We start from the raw sequence: 26489 nt of genomic DNA, 5'->3' as shown, positions 1-26489 counted from the left end.
GATAAAGAAAATCTAATTTAATGTTTTGAAAAAATATTTAAATATATTAATATGTTAATTTGTATACTTAAAATTAAAGTCTATATATAAATGATACAATTTAATATTTATATTTCTAAAAACATATATTCTTAGCTCGAACTAAAATATTTAAAATATAAATGACTATTTACATATCATCCCTATTATTTAAAAAGTTTCCTTTTAAGCATAAGGTATCTCCAATAGATTATAGTTAAAAATACATAATTCAAGAAACAATTACATAAAGTCACTTCATAAGAGTAACATTGTAGTATCCAAAAATTCAACTTATAAATAAAGTTTGGGTAAAGAACATAAGCAAGAACAAAACTCCTAAGCAGATAAAGTAGTTACTATAGAATGTGGATGATCATAATCATCTTTCTTTTCGCATACATCAATAGGATAAGGAATGCAATCCGTTGCATATCTTCTTCTCTGTTCTCCTCTCTAGCTAGAGAAATAGCTAGAGCTGACCATAGAAATGACTTGAAAGAAGTGGGTCTCCATATTAAGAACATGTCAAAATTAATAAATTTGTGTCATGTCTAGAAACATCTATTTGTATTAGGTTATTAAATATCCCATAATTTTGATTCTTCCAAACATCAAAATACATGCAAGAAGTAACATTTTTCTTCTTGGTATTCATAGTTTCACTTGCAAATAGCATAACATCATTTGTTTTCACATGTAATGAAATATTTTCATCCCCTATATTAAAAATCGCAATGTAAGATTCACCTACAAGTATCACAAAATATCAATAACTATGAGTAAAGCATATGCATGTGAATTATAATACAAGGAAATGTCTAATTGAAAAAAAAAAGCTCATTAATTTTAAAAACTTTAATGAATTAATATCAATCAAAAGATAACAATTCCTATTGAAATAGTATATATTTTACATCTGTATTATATAGTAAACTATATAACTAGTGATTGTATGCTAAATGCGAAAAATAATAAATAAAAAATGGTACAAAATAATTCATTAAATGATAATTTATAAAAGATAACCAATCATGAAAAATTTAAGGTTATTTTTTTTTATGTTAGCTATATGATTTATATCAATTTTATTATCCTATTAATTATTAATAGAAAAGGACTATTTATCAAAAAACTATATAACTAGTGATGGTATGCTAAATGCAAAAATAATAAATAAAAAATGGTAGAAAATAATTCATTTAAAACGATAATTTAAATATTGTACAATTTTTAAATTCTTATGATTATTTATTACACATCATCTTACTAGTAATTTTATCATTAAATTATAGGTTATTTAATAGTTTTATAATAAATTATAATCTTTTAAAGAATATTTTTTGGTAAAATTTGATCATTCTACAATGAACATAATATTTTATGCTAATTTTTAATAAATCGTACATTTCATTTTTTAAGAATATTTAAAAATAAAATTGATAGAAATGATATACCTTAAATTTTTCATGATTGATCATCTTTTATAAATTAAATGCATTTGATATTAGAAATATTTGAATTCTAGATATATTATATTTATACTCTTTCTTATTAAAATAATTCCTACTAGGCCCTTATAAAATAATATAATAAATTACTAAGGAACATTCGATAACAAAATTAAAATGAAATATGGTCTAGAAGAAGTTAGAATATTATATAAGAGCATTTTAAGAATTTATAAATTTTCATATGTAACATTGTATTGGTAATGGTAACACTCATAGAAAATATTTTGAAAAAGCCTTCATGACAACCCATATTCTCTTATTATAGCATAGTTACAATTTTGGATAAGGAAGAGATTAATATATTATTTTCAACTTGGAATAAACTAATTTTGGAAAGAAATAGGTGCAACTCATTACATGTAGGAGATGAGAAATAAATAAATTATGTTTCTAAATTATTCAAATTATTGATGTCATGTTTGGAGAATAAAATCTTTAATTGATAATTCAAATTTAAAATCAATTTGATTGTAATAGTTTTAATAGAATAAAATAATTAGTAATTTGGAACAATATAATATGATGGTTTTATATGGATAACATATAGAAACATTAAAGATAATTAACCAATATGTTGGAATAGAGCTTTTTTGAAGGCCTCTATGCTTGTATTAAATTTTTTCTGCTTATTAAAGGAGGAAATTTTACAGAGACAAATGTTCATCAAAGATGATTAATGGAAGAAATTTGGGAGGACCAAATCATGAAGATATAATTGTGATATTATCAAAATTTATTTAGCAAAATTTATAGATGTGATTATGAGATACTTCACCTTAGATTGGCATTTCACTAGCCTCTTTAGTTATTGTTTCATGTTTCTTAATCACATTAGGTATAATTGTATCACCTTTTTGCACTTAATAATATCTCCCTTCTATATGTTAGCCTTAATGAATAATAATAATAAATTAATCTGCCATTTTGCATGATGGTTTCCATCCATATCATGGAATATGTCAAGTTAGTCACTTCTCCTCTCAAACCCTCCCAAGAAAGCACAATTTGAGTATGTCTAAAATGCCTATGTTCATTATTTAGAAATGTCCACTAATCATAGCAATGCCTCTTTTAATGAAGATTCTTACTTCCATGTTAGAAATATAAAGCTTCCAAAGAAAAGGAAGTCTTTCTCTAAACCCTTATAGTATTATGGTTATGATACATATGAAACCATGTTGATTGTGTTCTCTTTTCTACCTAGTACCATGAAGAACTTGAATATATTTTGGCTTCTTACACACAAATCATGAACCAATTAAACTCCCATAAGGAACCTACCCTTTAAGTGATAGAATCATCTAAATCCCAAAAATTAAAGAAATTAAAGAAAGGGAAGAAAGGGAAGAAATCGTTTAGGGCTTGAGTTGAGGAAAAGAGAATTTTTTATGCTTCCAATTTTGTCTTTTATGGCCTTGGTATTAAGGTATTCATGATGAGAAAGGGGAGACAACCCACTAGGAAGAAAAATCTGATAGTAGTAATATACTTGATGAGATCAAAGGGAGATTTCATATTGAGGCTCCCTTTAAACTAGAGAATGAGATTCCTACTGATGGAATCATCAATTTATTAGTTCTTCCAAGGGATTCTACTATTGGTCAAGTCAATATTTTTAATTGGTGTGCTCCAAAAATAAACACAATCAAAGATAATATTGAGTCCCCAATAATAATTTTAATGATTCATAGTATGTTCCTAGATGAGGAACCAATAAGTATATCTCAAATGATGTGGTGTTACTAATATTAGTGGTATCTAAATTTTTTAAGGATATTAAAGACTTCAAAAAAATATGAAATTAAAATGGTGAAGTGCACAATTGGGAAGACACATGAAAAACACAATCTAACATGTTCTCTATTGGAAGGTTCATTAATCAAAGTAGAACCATGGGGTTCAAAATGATCAATGAGAAAGCATATGTCCTCAATGATGGATTTTCAAATAAAGGTAAGGTTATACCTTCTAATGTTATTGATGTTGAGTAGGACATGGTTATTGTTGGTGATCAACATATAATGGGATAGATTGCTCAAGAACATCTTTGTACTAGGACCCATGGCCATGAGAAAGGTAATAATGACCAATCCCAAACTATATATTAGGTCATTGGTGTGCATGAAATTGTTATGAACAAAAATCTAAAGGCTAATAATTTAATTCTAAAACAAATTCAATATTATTTTGTTGATATTTGACTTATTCTTTTGTTATGCTCCTTTATTTTTGTTGTGTGTCTTCAATTGAATTTTGTTGGTGTACCTTCTATTGATGATATTTTAATAATGTAAAGTATTTTGAATCTTTTAAAAACCTATTTTACCTTAATCGAAAGCATATTTGTAACATGATCTTACTTCTTGTTGACAAATAGTTTTGTGATATCCAAGTATTCATAATATTATTTTGTTACATAAAATGATGCTTAATTTTCAAATTATGTATCATTACAATTATATTTTAAAATTTATGTAAGAGATATTGAAAATTATATATTTGTTTTCTATTCTATTTGAAATTTTTTATATTATTACATTATAAATAATAATTAATTTTAATAATTTAAATTAATAGATACTTATATTATTTCTATTTTTTAGTTTTTAATTCATAATCATCTCTTTACAAACCCAAAACTATTATTGTATTATTTATTTTTATTTTATATTATTCTTATCATTGGCCTTATGTTTAATAGCAATATAATAGTTTTTGAGATTCATTATATGATATCTTTTGACATAATTATTAGAATATCATATTGATATTTTTAAGAATTGGATAAAAGATCTCAAAATATATTTTATAGAGATGACATTTCTTTCATACATTATTTTAGTTAAAAGTTTATTATAGTTTTGCTATTTGAAGTGATAAAAAAAAATTAAATACATGAAAATAATGCAAAGAAAAATTAAGAAAGACACATTAAATAATGACAAAATATAGTTAAGGTTCATGCATAAATAAAATGATAATAAATAACACCATAAAAGAATATTAAATTGCTTCATACTTCATTTGTTACATGAATGTTTGATATAGATTTTCTCTTAGTATGTGTAGCATAATTTTGATAACATCATGAGAAGATGAAGTTTTGATGCTTGATACTTGATACTTTATAATAGATACTTGATGATGATAGACATAATGCTAGCTTGATAATAATTATGATAGATTTTTTTAAAGATCATTGGATGTGATAGTTTATAAGAAGGGTGTGTGTGTGTGTGTGTGCACATTTGATTAACAATAGAGATTACTTTGAAAGATCAATAGATGAGAGACAAAGAGACCTATAATTAACGTATGTATTGATTATGAGAAGATGAGAAAAGGATAAAGATGGTTTAATTCATAGATGTAATAATAAAATATTTTTTATTTGAGGTGGAAAAATTACCAAAAGAAAATTGGATTAATTAAATTTATAGGGGAAGGTGATAACTAGTTAAATGAAATTAAAAAATCATTTAATTATATAAGAGGATCAATGAAATAAAATTATTTAATTAACATGAAAATAAAATTGACAAGATTAATTGAATATAAATATTTAATTAATTAAGGAAATAAAGGGATAATAAATTTAATTAAAATTTTTTAAAAAATCAATCAATAGAAGAAATATTAATTCAATTAACTAATTAAAATTGATTGATTAATAGATATAACAAAATGACAAGAGAAATGATGTGAAATATAAGAAAATGCATCAACCAAATTCAAATGTCTATATTTTCCCCTTCTTTGAGATAATATTTTTAATGGCATTATCTATAATGCCCTTCTAACCCTAACAGATTATCAAAGTATTAAGGGTTGCAATTAGAGCACTAGGTTTGTTTGAAGGTATATTTTGATTTAATTGATTGGTTTTAAATATTCTAGTTTGACCATGGTATGTGTATACTTGTAAGATACCTTAACGAAGTGGATGTGATATAATGAGAGTATTAATGATAATAAGATTTTTTATTATGATCATAAATATTATTAGAAAAATATCTCCTACGATATTGATGATACCTTGTCTACAAGATGCTCTTCTTGTCAAATCTATTGTTATGGTGCTATCTATTTTGTTTAGATTTGGATGAGTATATTTTTAGATATGGAATCCTACAACTTGATCAAATGAATATCACCTAGGTAATACCCATAAAAAAATTTAAATAATATCTTAATTTGTTAATGTATATGTTTACCTTCTTATTAGTAATGATTAGTTTATTTGATTAAGAGCATCTATTTGATTATTATTATGATTTGAATTAACACTACTAATACATTATGTTCTAGTAAATACTCTATTTGGTGTGTTTTTTGATTGATGGGAGGTAACCATAGTAACTCTTATGGGATATCTACATGATGCCATACCATTCCTTCCTTGTTTATTACTATTTGTACATACACAGACAAGTCTGTGTGGTTGAATTATTATTTTTTTTTGATAGAAAGTAAAGTTGGCCAAGGTAACTGAGAAGGGAGAGGGTTTGAATCAATTATTCCCTTGAAACAACTTTCAATATATTTATCAATTCGAGAACATGTAAGTAGTAGATTTGCAATAACCATAAAAAGTTAACCATACATATTAAAATATATGTGTTAGAATATTTAGAATAACTGATATGGGGGGTGGGGGGGTGAATCAGTTATCCAAGGTGCAAATGTACTAATTAAAAAAACAACCACTTAAACAAATCCAAATCTCATCATTCCATAGCTCGATCTCAATGATTGACTTTAGTAACATCAACTAGTTGTCCACTATCCTAAATATAACAAACTTACAGACTGTAAACATTAATTAGTAAAACACTATAAATAACATCCACACAAGTTTGACACTGGGATTCAATGTGGAAACCCAATTTGAAAAAACCACTAGCAATATGTCACTAATTTTCACTCTTCTAAAGTGAGCTTTGTTAGGAGCCAACCCTATTAAAGGTTACAAAACACATTGCTAAATGTGACCATGTTAAAGGATTTAATCACCCTATTAGGAGTGGCCTTATTAGAGAACTTTAGAACATTCTATTAGAATGTCACCTTGTTAAAGGATTTAAATATTATTGTTAGGCCAACCTTGATTAAAGCATTTCAAATACTATTAACAATGGTTAGAAAGTAATAGAAGCTTTTGATCTATCAAGTACAACTCACTTGGCATGTATAGATCTCAGTTTGGCTCATAATTTGATTCAACTTTTGGCCTCCATTGTCATCTTAGTCTTTGATTCACTTAGCAACCCTTCAAGAAATCACTCTCCTTCTTCTCAAATCTTCTCATCCTTCTTCTTAGATTCACCAACCAATGACATCAATAACTACCCCAACCTTTCCTTGATTTCACATGCTCTCTCTCTCTCTCTCTCTCTCTCTCTCTCTCTCTCTCACACACACACACACACACACACACACACACACACACACACACACACATTGTTAGCTTGGGCTCTTGTACCTCCTTAAATAAGAAATTATAATAATTTTCTAGTTAAACATCACCATAGATCTTAAGGTTTATGATTAGATCCACTACATACAATGAATCTAATCATCATTTTGTATATCTTCTTGTTTTCTAGGAACTTCTCTTGGAATCCATTCCTTAGGTAATTTACCCAATCCTCTCTTGGAATTAAATGATCCAACTCATTGATCCTTATCTTCAACACACTTTCCATATCCCAAGAAATCAACTTAGTCAAATCAAAATTATGATTTCTCAAAAACTGTTAAAATGTTGTTCCTCGACCCATTCTATGTTTTGACACTTGTTCATCACTAGGTTACTCAGTTTCTACTAAATTTCTTGCTCAACAAATAAACTTTCACTCAGTTGATACTAATTATTAATCAACACTAATTATGCTTGGTTTGTTCTAGCACTAGGTTGACACTAGCATCACAAGACATATGCTTCAAGTTCTTTACTCTTCTACTTTCTTACTCAATCAAGCCTATACATTTGATCTATCTTTGATCACATCTACAAGGATTTAGCATTACCGATTTCTTGACTTGTAACACAATTTAAGTAATCACTTTATCTTATCAAATTCCAACTAATCAAGTGTCCATTTATAGTGTCCTCTTCATAACTCAATTATTCCTCTAGATAATTTTGTTATGAGAAACTTCTCAAATCCTCTTCATCAATCAAATAGATATGACACTTAGATCAGATAGAAAAATATCTCACCAATAGGTTTGACATCAATGAAAACATAACAATGGTTCCAATTTTAGTTTCCAACAATCTCTCTCTTTGGTATTGATTGTCCAACACCTCTAGTTACCATGCAATCCAAAACATTTAATGTCTTGAGAAATGTCCTCAATGTATCAAATCTTCATTGATATCCTTAGTTTCATTCTTATTCTCATCTCTTTAACTATGTGTCTAAGAATCTCATTTTTTTAGATTGATTCTGGTTCTCATTCATGTAACTTTGATATGCAACATATAAGTTCTTATAGGAGTTGAGAATCCAACTCCAGAAATATGCCAAGATCACCTGCAATGCAAATAGCTTGCTGAAAAGAAACCTTGGGAGCAAAGAGCTTGAAGCAAGTAACACACAAGAGAATATTTCAAAATAGAAAATTAGAATTGCTATGTGAATGGAATGAATTTACAATGAATGAGAGACTAAATAAAAGGCCTCATGGAAGCTTGTAGAACAAGATGGAATGAGGTAGGAGATAAGGTTGACAACTAAACACACATCTAGAAAAGGTGGAAAGGATACATATGCTAAAGGGAACAAACTCTCATGTTGTCAACAACTAACCTCAACTACATGCATTAACCTAAGTAAGCTTAAGTAAATAAAATAAATAATTAACAATTAATTAATTATTTACTCTAACACCCCCCCTTAGGTGCAACTTAGAGGAATGCCTTAAGCTCACAATACAAAGGAAAAAATGCAAAATGGGTCTTGGCAACGAGACCATTTTAGGTACCCAAGTACAATGCAACTAAATTTAACCTCTATAAAATGGGGAAAGAGAGAAAACCACATGGGAAAAACTCTCCCCCAAAAAGAGGTGAAAAATAACATGCTAAAAAAAACATGAAGTCAAAGAAGGAAGGCCTCAACCAATCCCCCGAAGGACAACTTCTGTAACCCCAAGCATTGATCACAGCTGAAGAAAGTGGGGCAATGCAAAAGGCTTAGTGAAGATGTCTGCAACCTGTCTAGTAGTAGGAATGTACTCCAATGTAATAACACCATCCTAGATCAACTAACAGATGAAATGCATGTGCAACTCAATGTGCTTGGTATGCTGATGTTCCACTAGGTTGTGAGAGATGTGAATGGCACTCTGATTATCACACCACAAAATGCTGGGAAAATTAGGAGGAAATCCAAAATCAGTCATCAACTGATAAAGCCATAAAGCCTCCTGACTAGCAAGAATTGTGGCCCTGAACTCATCCTCTATAGATGAAAGTGCTCGAGCATGTTTCTTTTTGCATGACCATGTGATGGGACTAGAGCTAAGGAAAAACACAAAGCCAAAAGTAGACTTCTGATCATCAAAATCACCGGCCCAATTTGAGTTAGTGTAGCCAACAATGTGTGGAGTCCCCAAAGTGTAGTGAATGCCATACATGATTGTGCCCTAAATGTAGTGAAAAATATGCCTGGTAGCTTGCCAATGAGTCTCATGAGGGTCCTGAGAGAACTGAGAGACTAGGCCAACCTCAAAAGAAAGATTAGGGTGGGTGTGTGTCAGGTACAATAGGCTGCCAACCATCTATCGATACAAAGTAGCATCCACTGTAGGTGGGGAGCAGGAGGTAGACAAAGTAATACCTAACTGAAATGGTGTAGGAGCAGCCTTACAATCAAGCATGTGAAAGTGATGAAGCATGTCAAGAGCATACTTTTTCTGATACACAAAAAGGCTAGTAGGAGACTAATGAATTTGAAGACCAAGAAAGTAGTGAAGCAAACCAGGATTAGTCATCTTGAACTGGTCTATCAATGCATGCTTAACATCCTAGAGCATGGATGAAAAACTACCTATAAGGATAAGATCATCAATATGAAAAATAAGAATTAGAATTTCATCACCAAGATGCTTAATGTACACTGTGGGATTGGAATGGCAGTGAGTGAAGCCTATAGAAAATAGACAGGAGTCCATCTTCTCATACCAAGCTCAAGGGGCTTGTTTGAGATTATATAATGAATGTCAAAACCTATAAACCAAGATAGGATCTTGCACAAAACTTGGAGGCTGCTCCATATAAATCTCCTCAGTGATATCACCATGTAGGAAGGCACTTTTCACATCCATTTAATAAACTAGCCATCCCTATGAAGCTGAGAGGGATAAGACAAGGTGTCTGGAATTCATCTTGGTGACAAGGGAAAATGTCTCTAAATAATCAACACCATCAACCTAAAAAAAACCCTTCACAAAAAGATGAGCCTTATGCTTATCAATAGAACCATCAGTAGCATACTTAGTGTAGTAAATCCACTTACAATGCACTAGCTTTCTCCCCTTGGGAAGAGGAAAAAGATCCCATATGTGGTTCTTCATCAAAGAAGAATATTCCTCCTCCATTGCACTATCCCATTCTGAATGTCTTGTTGCCTCCACAAATGTCTGAGGATCATTACTAACAACATGACTAAGTAGACTGAAACCCATAGTGTGAGAATGAGTGTGACAAGATGTGGATGGGTCAACAGCTAGAGATCCTATAGCCTCAATAGTAGCTCAAGCCCATTTAGGCATCTGGGGAGGATCCTATGGTGGAGGTATATTGGGATCACCATCATCATCTTCATCATCTGTGAAATAAAGTGGAGATGAAAAGGGGGTAGTGGGAGCTGAAGGATTCGCTAGAGGCAAGGAATGTACTACAAGAGGGCTCTCATCAAACTAGACATCCTGTCAAAATAGGACCTCTCTGGAATAAGGATCAAATAACTTGTAAGCCTTTACATCCTCACAGTAGCCAACAAAAATTAATGGTTGGCTCTTCGGTTCCATTGCTTTCCTCTGAGCATGAAGTACAAATGCATATATCATACTCCCAAAAACTCTGAATGATGATACATCAAGCTTGACATGGGACCAAGCCTCCTCAAGGGTCATATGTCAAAGTGCCTTGTGGGGCATCTGATTTTGAATGTAGTTGGCACAATTGACTGCCTCTACCCAAAAACATGAATCCATGGACCTAGACTAAATCATGCAATTTTCCATCTCTCGAAGGGTTTTGTTCTTTCTCTCGGCCACACCATTCTGCTTAGGAGTGTAGGGCACTAAAAGCTTATGCTAAAGACCATGCTTAGAACAAAAATCTCTAAAAGCCTAGTTTACATACTCCCCCCATTATCCGTACATATGTGCCAAATAGATAGCCCAGACTGCTTCTCTACAAATGCCTTAAAAACTTGAAATGAGTCAAAGACATCAGACTTATACTTAATAAAGTACACCCACGTGCATCTAGAGAAGTCATTAATGAATGTAAGCACATATATAGCACTTGAAAAAGAAGGAGTAGGAAATGACATGAGGTCACTATGAATCAACTCCAAAGGTGCTAAAGCACAAGTGGCTAGTCCATGTGGAAAAGAATCCCTATGTTGCTTGCCAAGTGCACATCCCTGACAAACACCATCTGGACAAGAAATCTAGGGAAGCCCAAGAACAAGTGCCTATGTGCTCATTTGTTGAAGATATTTGTAATAGACATGCCCAAAATGTTCATGCCAAAGTCTACTTACTGAATCTGCATGTCCAACTAAGCATGAACCTGTGTCATTAGAAGACTCAAATCAATCAAATCTATAGAGACAAGATGCAGAGTCAACACTCCTAGTGGCCATGATCATCTTTGGATCATGCAAGTCCTAAATAACCACATCATGTGGTGAGAACTTGACTGTCTTCCTAGAGCCAAAGTGGCAAATCTGATAGATAGATAGAAAGTTCATCAAAATATTAGGAACACAAAGTACATCTTGTAGAGATCCCTCGGCCAAAGCAATAGTACCAAAACCTAAAACAAAAAGTTGTAAAGAGTTCCCAACTATCATCTATGTTGTGGCACACAGAGCAAGTGAAGTAAGCAACTTAGGAGTGTTTGTGATGTGGTGAGAAGCCCCAGAATTAAGAATCCATGAAGGTGCTAAAGTTGTAGCTCATGTAGAAATAGCATGACCTTTCCCTATAGGTGGAGATAAAGACTGAGGAGCTAAAATGTGATGCTCTTTCATGGCTTTCTCTAAAGCCTGTAATCATTTCCAACATCTAGAAACTGAATGTCCATCTTTCCCACAAAAACTACAATTCTCGCTCGATTTCTTCTTGGTCTTGGAGGTAGACTCACCTGACTTTGAATAATCTTTACCCTTGGGAGGGTTTGCTAGAGGATTAGCTGGAGGCTTGGGATCAAATTGTGATGTATCTTTCTTCAATTTTCCTTTCTTCTTTGATTTCTTCTTAGAATTTTGAGCAACCAATCCTTGGTTGGAAGAGCCAAAGGCATCCACTTGTTGGATCTTTTCCTATTCCCTAGTCAACCTGTCACAAAATTTCTCGAATGTAGGCATCCTATGTCTATCTCCAAGGGCATCCATGGTGGAGTAGAAAGTAGAAGAAAAAACCTAATATTACCCTTTCAGCTTTGAGAGTATCAAGAATATGCACTCATCATTAGTTTTGTTCTTCCCACATCCCTGTAAAACTTCACATAGGGATTTGAACTTCATCAAAAATTCCTTGATGGTGGGAAAGTTGTTTGGTGAAAAAGAAGTCAATTCTACATCCAACTGAAGTGCCCGAAACTCATTCACTTGGCCAAATAAAGTCTAAAATTTCTACCAATATGCCCATGGAGTAGTCAAGCCATCTAGATGAAATAGCAGACTATCTGAAATGTTGAGTGCAATCAATCCCATGGCCTCATCTATTTTGTTCCTATGTTGTAGAATCTCAAAAGGTCACATAAGAATAGGCTGATTCTCATCCAGACAAGACCATAGACCTCTTGACATGAGAAGCCTAGTCATTTGTGCCTTCTAGGTGTGATAGTTGTGCAGAGTAAGGTGGGTCACAAATGGATCCGCCATTGAGAGAAAGAAGAAGACAGAAGTAGAATGGTCTAAACTAAAGTAAATTACAAAAAAGAAAGACATGCCCCCCCCCCCCCCCCCATCCACAAATGTACAAGAATGTCCCTCAAATACCACAAAAGTAACTATGGAAAGCAAAAAAAATGGAAAAGAATTGGATTTGTTGATGCAAAATAGGAGGAAACACAAGCCTCTACTTTGATGTCAAAAATGGGAGTTCAAAAAAACTTAGAATCTTATGAAACTAGCACCAATTTCTCCTTCTCTAAGTCAACTTTCTAATGCTTCATTTTGATTGGAAAAAAACCTATGTATGCTCAAGTTATGGCCAAAAAATTGACTACTGCTCCAAAAATGCACCTTGCTAGAAAATTGCAGACATTATGTTAAATTTGACGCCCGTACAACCATTAGAAGGCCATTGCCAAAAAAAAATTGTCTACTGGAAAGATGATTTTAGATTTCAAAAAGATGATGTCACATGTCAAAAAAATGATGTCAGTAGGGTCGCAAGCTGGAATGATGTCAACATCGAGAAGATGATTTCAATGTCAGGAAATGATGTCACACTACTTGAAAGTGACACCAGCACTAGAGGTGGGGACTGGGCGAGGTCCACCGGTGGTGGTGTTGCCCGGGAGGAAAACCTTGTAGGGTTGCTAGGGTGAGAAAAGCAATGGCAGAGATTGAGTGGCACACTGGCAACAGAGGCGGTGGGGTGTGTCATTGGTAGTGCGCTGGTGGATCAACAACACACTAGTGGTGCGCAGGCTACCTCACGGTGGCACGCGAGTGCTGCTGCGGTGGTGGAACTTTTTAAAAAAAAATTTAACTTTGTGTCCATACGACCGTACAACTACAACAAGGGGGGCTAAAAAATTTTCAAAAAATTCTTGTAGCCAAAAACAAAAAGTTTTATATGAAACCTGACTATAAATGACCTTCTAGATCTAATGGAAGCATCTGTTTGACCCCAAAGTGCTACAAAAAATTGCTCTACCCTTGATTTGAAGAAATAAAAAATTAGGGTTTATGACTCCAAATTATGGCTTCAAAAATCATTTGAACAAGAAGCAGTAGGGAGGCTTTGATACCATGCAGGAGTTGAGAATTCAACTCCAGAAATGTGCCAAGATCACCTGCAATGTAAATAGCTTGTTGAAGAGAAACCTAGGGAGCAAAGAGCTTGAAGCAAATACTGCACAAGAGAATATTTCACAATAGAAAATTAGAATTGCTATGTGAATGAAATGAATTTATAATGAATGAGAGACCAAATAAAAAGTCCTCATGGAAGCTTGTAGAACAAGCTAGAATGAGGTAGGAGATAAGGTTGACAACTAAGCACACATCCACAAAAGGTGGAAAAGATACGTATGCTAAAGGGAACAAACTCCCATGTTTTCAAAAAATAACCTCAACTACATGAATTAACCTAAGTAAGCTTAAGTAAATTGAATAAATAATTAACAATTAATTAATTATTTACTCTAACAATTCTTTCTATCATATCAAATTTGGCAATGCCTCTAGTAATTCTTATGAGCTCACTCTAAGTGATCTCTCCCTCTTTCATTTTGATCTTCTTCTTCTAAATAATCGTTCTATCTATTGGAAAATCTCTCTTTCTTTCTTATGGTAACTGGATAACCTCTCCCTCTTTGACAACAATGTCAAAGACATTTCCAACTCATGCATCTTTCTCAAGTAGATACCTTCATGTCAGTTCTAAATTCTTTATCTATCATCTTTGCAAGACTGGTCGATAATTTTGTTCTTCTTGTTAACTAATATGAGTGTTAAATATGGTTCTCTACTTGAACCAAACACTTCAACATGATTATTTTTTTTAGTAGCATCCTAGAATGAACATGAAGTTACTCATCCAACATATCTACACAAGGCAATCTATTGCTTTCTAACTAGATAGGGTTTCACTATATGCTCTCACAATTGAGAGTCCAATAACTAGACCAAACTAGTATGAAGGGTTTTAATGAATTCCAATACAATATTAATCTATTTTTTTGTTATTTTTGTATAAAAAGGTATGAATTAATCTAGATGAAATGCAAATTAAGCTAAGAACAAGACAAAAAAATTAAGCTAAAAGGATGCATTGTAATCTAAATAATAAGTATGTCAAACCAATGAACGTTTTAATGCAAAATGCTTGAGCGATCAATTCAATAGTGATTCAATACTCTTCACTTGCATCCCCCAAAATGAGAAGAAGAATGATTCTTTTATAGAATCCCAACATCAATCAATGGTTGAGAACAAATTGAATGAACAATGGAGATTTGAAGAAGATTCAATAAAAATAGAAAGTTTCCTTATGAAAAGGAAGTTAATTGATTTCAATCAACTCAATGTTTCCAATTCTAGACTGAAGAGAGAATATTGGAGAGGATATTTGATTTAAAAGAATTAAATATGACCTCATAATTGAATATTCTAATTAATGGAATAATTAAATTATACAATTAGAATGAGGGTATTTAATTAAATCAAATACATTTAATTCCTTGTGTATTAGCTAAAGGGGGTGTATTTAATTTAATTAAAGTGCTAGGATTTTTAATTAAATCAAATCGATTAGGAGGTTATCTTAGCCAATTTGAGTCATTTTTTTAGGAATTAAATAATGTGTGATTAATACAAATTAAGGGTTTTCTTCATTTGACACTTAGGTCAATTAAAGACAAGTGGTCAAAAATGCCTAGTACAATAGGACTTCATGATTAAGAGATTGATGTTGTAAGATTGATGCACTAAAATTGGTTTAGAATGCCAAAGTCCCAATTTAGGGGTAAACTCCTAAAGTAGAACTATCTGCATCAATTTGTAAGATAGTCAGATCAGCATATTTGATACAATGCTTCACTTGAGCTGAAGTAGATTTATCTAGGGGAATCACCCCTAGTTTACCTCTAAGATATTCATGAGCATCTTTAGCTAAATATTTAGTGAATATATCAGCTATTTTCTCTTTTTTGTTCACATACTCCAATTTCACTTCTTTATCATGAACTACCTCTCTCAAGTAATGATACTTGATAGCAATATGCTTGGTTTTTGTGTGTGTTATAGGATTCTTTGATATGTTAATATCACTAGTGTGATCACAATATATAACCACAAGATATGTGATATCTTCCTTCATAACTTTCAATAATTGCTTGATTCATATGAAATTTGAACAATTCACTGCTGTTGGAACATACTCAGCTTCAATTGTTGATTGAGAAATGCAATTCTTCTTCTTGTTTGTCCATGAAATTGGTCTCTTTCTTAGAAAGAATGCACCTTCACTTTTTTTTGGGGGGTCAACAACATTTCCTACCCAATCAAAATCAATAAATATATTTAGTTCAAACTTTTCACTCTTCTTGTAATACAATCGATAGTCTTATGTTCCTTTCAGATATCTTAGTATCATTTTAATTGCCATCATCTTATTTTCCTTAGGACTCGTAGAAAATCTTGCAACTATCCCAACTACTAATGTATTATTAGTTATTCTATAAAAAATATATTGTAGTTTTTCAATCATTGATCTGTATAATGTCTGATTCACATTAGTAGAATCATTATTCTTAGATAATTTGTGTCTTGTAACCATAGGTGTACTATCTGGTCTTGAATCTTCCATTCCAAAAAAATTTAGCACCTTCTTGATATATTTGGATTGATTAATGAAGATACCTTGCTTCATTTTATTTACTTGTAAGACAAAAAAGCATTTTATCTCACCAAACATTAACATTTCAAATTCCTTCTCCATTTCAACAATAAATGATTTGCATAATGCTTCCTTTCTTGCAAATATTATATCATTAACAAAGTATTTAGATAACAACACCTCATTTTTCTTGCCAGTCTTCAAGTAGAGATTGTTGTTATCATTTGTCTTTTCAAATCCAATCTTCACCAAATACTTATGCAAGTTTTAATACCATGCTCTAGAGGCTTGTTTCAAACCATATAAAGTCTTGTGCAACTTACACACCATATTTTTCTTGTTAAGATCCACAAATCTGATGGAGACACAACCAAAGACCAGAATGAACACACAGGAAAAGGGAATTATTATTATCAATAAAAAATTCCCTATGGGCTTACAATAGTATGATTTTGGAGAAAGAAATCATCCACATAGTACCTTCTCTCTAACTCCACTAAGAATTGTTTTTATAGTGCCAAAAATTTTCTTAAATAAGTTGCAAATGGTTTAGGGTTAGGAATAAATTATAGAATATACTAGTTGGCATTCACCAATAAAATAGAAGGTTCTAGAAATCATGTTAGAAGTTGGTGTAAAATTAGAAGAAACCAAAAATGGTAGTCCAACTTCTGGGAGGCATAACTTTTGAACCATAACTCCAATTGACAAACTATTTACATTTCTAGAAAGCTCTTGAAGTGCTCTATAGCCCTATAGATTAGTTTCACTCATCCCCCATTTTTTGGCCCTATACAAGGTCATTTAGTGCCCCATATTTGACTTTGAAGTACTCTTAGGATGTCTCTAAGAAAATGAAAATTGCAATAACTTTCTAACTATAAAGCCTTTTGACCTGATTCTTTTTCTAGAGCATTTTAAATTAAAGTAAAATCATCCCTCCAAATTACACCCTCTAACTCATCATAATTTTGGCTCAGTTACAAAATAACTCATTTTCTACATTTGCATGTATCCCAAGGTGCTTAAAAACTAATAAAACTCTAACCCAAAAAACTAATAGTGGAACTATGAGAGTTGGAACCTTTATTTGACCCAAATGGGTATCCAAAAATGAAAACACATTAAACAAAAACTATCGCTAAGCATATTTTTGGGTGATACAAGATTGCCCTTACACCACTAGATGCTCCTGCATCAGACACCCAAGGTAGATTGAAAGGTGACCCTGTCACTTTAAGGTAGAGGAAAACTTAACTAGGCAACCTCCACTACTAATATCCAAGTTGAGTCCTCTATTGGTCATCCCCTCCACTTCACCAGATACTCTTTATATTGCCTATTTCTAGTACTCCTACCCATACAACTATCTAGAATCTCTTCTATCTCCTCCTTAGAAGTAGGAATTCGACATGGCTCTAGCATCAACCCCTCATCTACAACATCATCATGATATTTTTTTAAGTTTGCAATGTTGAAGATAGGAGAAATGTGAATACCATCTGGAAACTCCACCTCATATGCATTTCTTGAGTCATGTTTCTTCAAAATTTTGTAAGGGCCAATTTCTTCATCTTCAGCTTGTTTTAAGTACCTCCTAGAAACCATTCCTTTTGTAAGTTTACCATAACCAAATCCCCTACTTGGAATTGTTTATGTCTCTTCCTTTGATCTTCCATAGCTTTATACTATTGATTCATCTTGGTAATGTGTGCATGGACCTCCTCATGTAGGATCTTGATATGTTTAGCAAATTTTTTTGCCTCGACACTTGTCCTCTCCCCTTGCTCCATCTTCCTTAATTCTAGTGTAGTCCTTGGGCTACTAGCATAAAAAATTTGGAATGGTGATCTACGAGTACTCTAATTTACAAAACTACTGTATGAAAATTTTGCCTGTGGTAGAATCAAATCCCAACCCTTAGGCTTATCTCCCACTAAATACCTCAACAAATTGCCTAGACTTCTATTTACCACTTCTATCTATCCATCAATCTGCAGATGATGTGTAGAATTGAACTTCAATTCTATCCTCAACTTCCTCCATAGAGCCCTCCAGAAATACCCCACAAATTTAGTATCTCTCTCAAAAACAATACTCTTTGTAAGACCATGTAGTCTCACCACCTCTCTAAAAAAAAAATCTACAATATGTATGGCATCATGAGTCTTGTGGCATGGAATAAAATGTGTCATCTTGGAGAACCTATCAACCACCAAAAATACTGAGTCGTTACCCCTTTGTGTCCTCAGCAATCCAAGAACAAAATCCATACTTATGTCCTCCCAAGGTTTTGATGGAATAGGCAATGGTTGATAAAGTCCAGTATTGTGACTAAATCCTTTGGCTACTTGACATACTTGACAACTTTGCACAAATTCCTTCACATCATGTGACATTTGAGACCAAAAATAATGTTCTCTAAGAATGGCAATGGTCTTATCTCAACCAAAGTGTCCTGCCATTCCCCCACTGCGTTTCTCTTTGATCAAGTTTTCCCTCATGGAACTCCTTGGAATGCATAATTGTCTACCCTTGAATAGGATACCATCCTGAATCAAATAATCTAGCCACCTGGTTCTATCTATAGTAATAGGTTCTTTGTAAGCCCTCCATGCTTCAGCAAAATCAAGATCCTCAAGGTACAAATTCTTAAGATCATCAAACCCAACCACTTCAACCTGCATTACTGTAATCGACAACTATCTCCTACTTAATGCATTTGCAACCCTATTAGACATTCCACTTCTATGTTTCAACACAAATGTATAGCTCTTCATGAACTCTACCCACTTTAAATGTCTCTAGTTCAATTTACCTTGGATGTTTAGGTACTACAATGTCTGGTGATCAATATAAAAGAAAATTTCTTTTGGTAATAAATAATGCCTCCATTTCTTTAAGGCTTGAATGATTACATAGAATTCTTGATCATAAATAGAATACTTCTTCTTTGCATCATTCAATTTTTCACTAAAATATGCAATAGGCTTACCTTCTTAGCTCAATATAGCCCCAATAGTACTACCACCAGCATTACAATCTACCTAGAACACTTTACTAAAATATGGAAGTACCAACATAGGTTGCTCTATCATCTTCTTCTTCAACAATTCAAAACTCCTTACAACTTTTTTAGTCCACTTGAACTCTTTCCTGTCCCCCCTTATTGTTTCAGTCATGGGTGCACATATGCCACTAAAATTCTTAATGAACTTTCTATAAAAACTAACCAAACCATGAAATTATCTCACCTCAATAGAAGACCTTAGACTAGGCCATTCCAAGATGGCTTTTACCTTCTCTAGATCCATTTTGAGACCCTCAGATGATACAACAAACCCCAACTAGACAACTCCTTTTTTACAAAGCTACACTTCTTCAAATTAACCAACATTTTCTCTTCACTCAGCCTTTCAAGGACTCTACAAATGTGCAATAAACGTTCATCCAAAGTCTTTCTGAAAATTAAAATATCATCCAAATAGACAATAAAAAATTTTCCCAAGAATTTCTTTAGTACCTCATTCATAAGTCGCATGAAGGTGCTTGGCATTTTGGTCAATCCAAAAGGCATGACTAAGCACTCATATAGACCCTCCTTGGTCTTGAATGTAGTATTCCACTCATCTCCCTCTCGTATCCATATCTGGTGATAGCCACTCTTGAGATCTATCTTCGTGAAGTACTAAACTCCACTCAAGCAGTCCATAAGATCGTCCATTCTTGGCAAAGGAAACTGATACTTGATGGTTATTTTGTTTATAGCACGAGAGTCTATGCACATTCTCCACTCTTCATCCTTCTTTGGTGGTACTGTAGGTATTGAACATAGACTCAAGCTCTCTTGAATAAACCCCTTCCTCAATATCTCTTGAACTTGTTTGTTTAGCTCCTTAGTTTTATTAGAAGTCATCCTATGAGTAGCCTTATTAGGAAAACTAGCTCCAAGGATTAAATCTATCTAAAACTGATTTGTCTTACTAGTGGCAACCCTTCTGGAACATTATCAGAGATGATGTCTCCATACTCACTTAATAGGCCTGAAACTTTAGGTGGAATTTTACTACTACCTTCCTTATCTTTTCTAGGAATCAAAGCATAACACATACACTGATGTTTCATACCATCCAAAAAAATTCTTCCATCAATAAGACATAGCTCAGTGCTATTGCATATCCTTTCACCTTCCTTTACCAAGGGCTTTAGTTTGTGGCAAACTTCATCCTTTGTCAAAGAGTATGTATTTGCATGACCATCATGTACAGCATGCCTATCAAATTGCCACGGTCTTCCCAACAATAAATGGTAGACATCCATTGGAATAATGTCACAAAGAACTTCATCATTGTAACTCCCAATCTTGAACTTCACCAAACACTATTCATTGGCTAGGACCTTATGATCATCCTTCACCCAAGAAATCTGATAGGGTTGGGGGTGTTTCTCCCTCTTGAGCTTTAGCTTAGTGACCATCTCCTTAGACACCAAGTTGTCAGTGCTGCCACTATCAATAATCACATCACAACACTTATCCTCGCACTTGCACCTAGTATGAAACAAACTCCTCCTTTGTCTAGGTTCAGTCTTACCACTTAGTAAGACCCTTTCATTTATGAGAACCTCTCCTCTTTCTGCATCCTTAGAATGTGATGACTATGCATCTTGATCCACATGGGCAACCCTTACTTGACCATCAACTCTCCTATCTATCCTTCCTTGTCATTAAGGAAATTCAAAGGCATGATGACCTTCTTCATTGAAATGAAAATAGGTACCATGAAAGCATCCTCTTCCTAATCCTTGTCTATTTCCTCTACCTCTTCCTCTCTAATCTCCAAAGTTTTAATCACCAGAGTAGTTGAAACCCTCATTTCTCTATTTTCTGCTAGTATGCACACCTTCATTTTTCTTTTGGGTCTCATTTTGGCTTCTAGATGACCTACTTCCACCCCTTCCTCCTTTACCATGCTCTTTTTGCCTTCCTTCAAACCTTTTATTTAGCTTCTCTTCGACTCATAGGGGAAACTGGTACGTCCCTTCAATGCTAGTCATTGTAACCAGACTTAACTCCTCCTTAATGCTAGGTCATAACCCACTGAAGTAATAGGAAACCTTCTCCTTATTTTTTTCTACATGCCTTGCCCTAATAAAAAGTTGGTAAAATTCCTCCTACATTCTTAGATAGATTTTCCTACTTGCTTTAATCCTTCCATTTTCTTGAACAAATCAAGCTCGTAGTCAATAGGAATGAATTGCTTCTTTAGTTTGTCCACCATGCAATCCCATCTTGTGATTTTCTCCTTTCCTCTTCTATTTCTTTCTAGCTAAATCTCTTACCACCAAATTTTGGCATGGCCATTCATTTTGGTCTTTGCAAACCTAACCCTGTCTGGATCATTTTGGCTGTTCAAAATACTCCTCTAGCTCATTGATTCAGTCGATCAACTCTTCTGGGTTTAGATTTATTCAAAACATATCCACATCAATTTTAGGTCTTTTTCCAAGCTTAGAAATGGTCCTAAAAAGCCTCTCTACCTGATTTAGGACTTCCTTTTGTCTTCCCCTTCCTATCCAATATTTTCTTCTTCTTTATTTTCTTCCTCACTCTCATTGCCTATGGCAACATTTAGTCCTTTAGGGATCTTCTCCTACAATGCTTGAACCTGTCTCTAGAGGGCTCTAACCTTAGGAGTAACAACTCTGACCATTCCACCATGTTCCCTTTATGGAGGCATCTTCTTGTCTCAAACCCACAACCACGCAGTCCTTGTCCAAACTACCTCACAGTTAACTCTCTATCTACACACTCAAGAAAGTCTACTCTAATACTACTTGATGGAGACATAACTAAAGACCAGAATGAATACACATGAAAAGGGAATTATTATTATCGATGAAAAATTCCCTACGGGATTACAACAGTATGATTATGGAGAAAGAAATCCTCCACAATACCTTCTCTCTAACTCCACTAAGAGCTACTTTTACAATTCCAAAAATGTTCTTAAATAAGCCTCAAATGGTTTAGGGTTAGGAATAAATTCTAGAATATGTTAGTTGGCATCGACCACCAAAATAGAAGGTTCTAGAAATAATGTTAGAAGTTAGTGTAAAATTAGAAGAATCCAAAAACAGTAGTCAAACTTCTAAAAGGCATAACTTTTGAACTGTAACTCTGATTGATGAACCATTTAAATTTATGAAAAGCTCTTGAAGTGCTCTATAGCTCTATGGACCAAATTCACTCATCCCCTATTTTTTGGCCCTATACACGGCCATTTAGTGCCCCATATTTGACTTTGAAGTGCTCTTAGGAGGTCTCTAGGAAAATTAAAACTGTAATAACTTTCTGACCATAAAGCCTTTTGACCTGATAATTTTTTTGGAGCATTTTAAATTACAAGTACAATCATCCCTCCAAATTACACTCTCTAACTCATCATAATTTTTTCTCAATTACAAAATAACTCATTTTCTACATTTACACATATCCCAAGGTGATTAAAAACTAATAAAACTCTAACCCAAAAAACTAATAGTGGAACTATGAGAGTTGGAACCATTATTTGACCCAAATGGGTATCTAGAAATGAAAACACATTAAATAGAAACTATCTCTAAGCATGTTTTTGGGTGATACAGGATTGCCCTTACACCACTGGATGCTCCTACATCAAAATCCTTCAGGCTTCTCTATGTATACTTCTTCTTCAAGTATCCCATTTAGAAATGTAGATTTGACATCCATCTGATATACCTTAAATCCTTTATAAGAAGAATATGCAAGAAGTGTTCTAACTCTCTCTAGTCTTTCTATAGGGGCAAGTATCTCCGCATAATGAACACTTTCTTCTTGTGCATGTCCTTTTCATACCAATCTAGCTTTATTCCTTGTGACCTCACCCTTTTCATATAGCTTGTTCCTGAATACCCACTTTGTTCCAATAATATTTTTATCTTTAGTTCTAAGTACTTGTGTCCATATTTTTTTCTTTTCTATTTTATCAATCTCTACATTCATTGCTTGTATCCAATCCTCATTCTCCAAAGCATTTTTTCAAAGATTTGGGCTCAAACTCTCAAAGTAAGCATGCATCACTTCTGTGTATTTTTCTTGTCATAACACCAAATTCTTTATCTCTAGTGATTTTCTCAAGTGCATGATGTCTTCTCACATATTTTTCTAGGAAAGGCTCTTTCCTTCTCTATTCTTTAATAGGTTCATCTTGAAAAATGATTTCAATCTCATTTTCTCTCTCTGGTTCAAGTTCTAATTCATATTTTCCATGTTGGGAATTGTCTTCTATATGTTCAACTTCCTATGTATGTAACTTGACATCATTATACTATTTGTTGGCACCTATAGTCTTCTGCTTAGCAATTGGCTATTGCAACTTGATATTCCCAGTCTATTGTAGAATAACATCTTTGTTTTCTTATTTAGGTGGGATGCAAGGAGCACTATCATTCACATAAATGAATTAAATATAGTCTTCAAGTTCTATCTTGCATTCAATTTCATTCCTTTTTGTATACTCATCAACTTTTATAGTTTAACTTTCCACAACTTTGTTAGTGTTAGAATTCAAACACTTATAAGCTTTGTTATTAGTGGAATATCCTAGGAATATGCCTTCATCACTATGAGCATCAAGTTTTCCATTTGTATTATCTTTAGATATGTAAAATTTTCTTCCAAAAACTTTGAAATACTTAACATTAGGTAATACCAATAGAATAATTCAAAAGGTCTAACATTTGTACCTTTCTTGACTTGCACTCTCTATAGGGTATAAATAGGTGTACTTACAACTTCTCTCCGATATTTCTATGAAACATTTTCTCCATCATCAATGCTCTAGCACAATCCTTGATTGACCTATTTCTTCTTCCATCTATTCCATTATGAGGAGGATTCCTTGGTGCTAACATATGTCTTTTGATTCCTCTATAATTGAAAAATATGTTCAATTCATTAGAAATGAATTCACCACCTCTATTAGATCTCAAGCATTTTAGACTCTTCCCTATCTCCTTTTCAACTCTGGTCAAATACCACTTAAATAACTAAAAACAATCAATTTTTTCTTTAAGAAAATTCACACTCATCATTCTATAGTAATCATAAATAAACTATATAAAATATTTATCTCCATAATAGCTTTGAACACCAATAGGTCCACATGGGTCAATATGAACAAATTCCAAAATATCATTTGATGAGTATGTCTTGCTCTTGAAACTTAAATTTGTCATTTTTCTCAATTGACATTGATTACATATAGTATTATTAGGTTTCTTTAGTTTTGGAAAACCTCTTACTCTTTTCATTTTACTAATGCTAACCAAATTGTCAAAGTTTACATGACATAACCTCTTTTGCCATAACCAAATATCTTTATGTTGTGCAAACAAATATGTATCATCAGATAAATCTAGATAGAAAAAGTTACCTCTTATTTGATCACCACTTCCAATCAGTTTATAGTCAACATCAAATATTTTGGCTTTTCTATGATGGAATTCAACTTTGTAACTTGATTCTTTTAAGTGTGAAACACTCAAAAATTATATTTAAATCCTTCAACCGAATAAACATTGACACACTTGATCTTATTAGTTAGATATATTGATCCTTTACCTTTCACAAGACATGGAAAATCATTACCAAATTTAACACAACTACCCTAGTAAGGTTCAATATTCTCAAATTGACTTCTATCACCAATCATGTGACTAGAATAAGCACTATCAATTATCCATCTATCACTTTTATTCACATAAGAGATTAATGTAGTTTTCTCATCTTCATCAGAATGTTGTTTCATAGCAACATAAACTACTTCTTCATCATTACTTTTAGATTTAGTATCATTTTCTTCTTCAAAAATATAACAAGATTTCTTACCTTTGTCTTTGTAGTCCTTGTTTTTCTTGTTTTCTCAGTTATCTATTTTTCCTTTGTATTTTCTTTGCTTTCTCTCATCCTTTTCTTCTCTATTATGACATCTTGCAAAAATATGACCAAATTTTTTACATGAAAAACATATTATAAGAACTTTACATTTATATTTTCCTTTGTCTCTTCCAAGTCTTCTAGCCATTAGTGCCTCAAGTTCATCAAGATCAACATCTAAACTATTACTATCACTTTTTACATGTTTTTCTTTTCCTTTCTTGCTAAAAACCAATTTTGATTTAGAAGGAGATCCAACAATAATAGGAGTGTATTTATCAAATTTAGACATCTCAAAAATAGTAAGCCCACCAATTACACCTTCTAGAGTTAGGGTATTACCTGGTGTACATCTCATTTGTTTTATTGCAAAAACCCTAATAGAATAAATAGGAAGTAGAGTTCTCAATATCCTACTTATTACTATTTCATACTCAATATTTCCATTTGCACCTCTAATAGCATTGACAACCTCTTTTATTCTTGCATAGTACTAAACTATATTGTCACCTTCTATCATTCTCATTTCACCAAATTTTCCTCTCAAGCTTTCTGATTTGGATTTCATGACATTATCATCTCCTGCATCTATGATCTTCAGTTTATCCCACATTTCCTTTGCATTCTTGCAATCTTTTATGTCATCAAACTTGTCATAGTTTAGGGCTATAGAAATCTCCAACAATGCCTAATTGTGTTTTTTTTCTAGTTGTTGAGTGGTTAGAGGAACTATTGTTATATTCACATATGCATTATCTAAAAACTCTAGTGTAGCATCACCAATACTAGCTATATGTAGCCTCATCAATCTTTTCCATGTAGAAAAATTCTCTTTGTTCAACTTTGGTACCTCATTTTTGTACATCATGATCTTTAGCTTTGAGTACCTTCAAACTTTTCTCTACAAGCACCAATTCTTTGATACCAATTATTAGAATATTTAGAAAAATTGAGAGGGGGTTGAATCATATATCTAAGGTCTATATGTACTAGTTGGCCAAACAATCACGTAAATAACTATAGATCTCATGATTCCATAGCTTAGTCTCTATAGTTAACTTTAGTAACTTCAGCTAGTTGTCCACTATCCTAAATATAATAGACTTGCATAATGTAAACATTAATTAGTAAAACAACATAAATAATATCCAAACAAGTTTGACACTAGTATTTAATGTAGA

The 26489-nt window shown here is 32.8% G+C and overlaps 1 protein-coding gene across 3 annotated transcripts in view; it reads right to left on the bottom strand.

Moving 5' to 3' along the window:
• Positions 1-218: 218 nt before the first annotated feature.
• LOC149576154 (alpha-galactosidase-like) overlaps positions 219-26489 on the bottom strand; it is a 191403-nt gene continuing 165132 nt past the window's right edge. Inside the window, exon 10 of one of the 3 annotated variants that reach the window (XM_089802438.1) lies at positions 219-768. In XM_089802438.1, the coding sequence (XP_089658564.1) occupies positions 536-768 (233 nt within the window). In that variant the 3' untranslated portion in view covers positions 219-535. The remainder of the gene's footprint in view (positions 769-26489) is intronic. The other 2 variants (XM_089802649.1, XM_089802932.1) reach the window with 2 other exon arrangements.

This window comes from Cupressus sempervirens, chromosome 1 (genome assembly GCF_028749045.1).
Source record: "Cupressus sempervirens isolate cs-2001-9-10 chromosome 1, ASM2874904v1, whole genome shotgun sequence".
Classification (NCBI taxonomy): Eukaryota; Viridiplantae; Streptophyta; class Pinopsida; order Cupressales; family Cupressaceae; genus Cupressus; species Cupressus sempervirens.
Note: the sequence above shows the minus strand (reverse complement) of the source record. Positions and strands in the feature narration are given on the sequence as shown.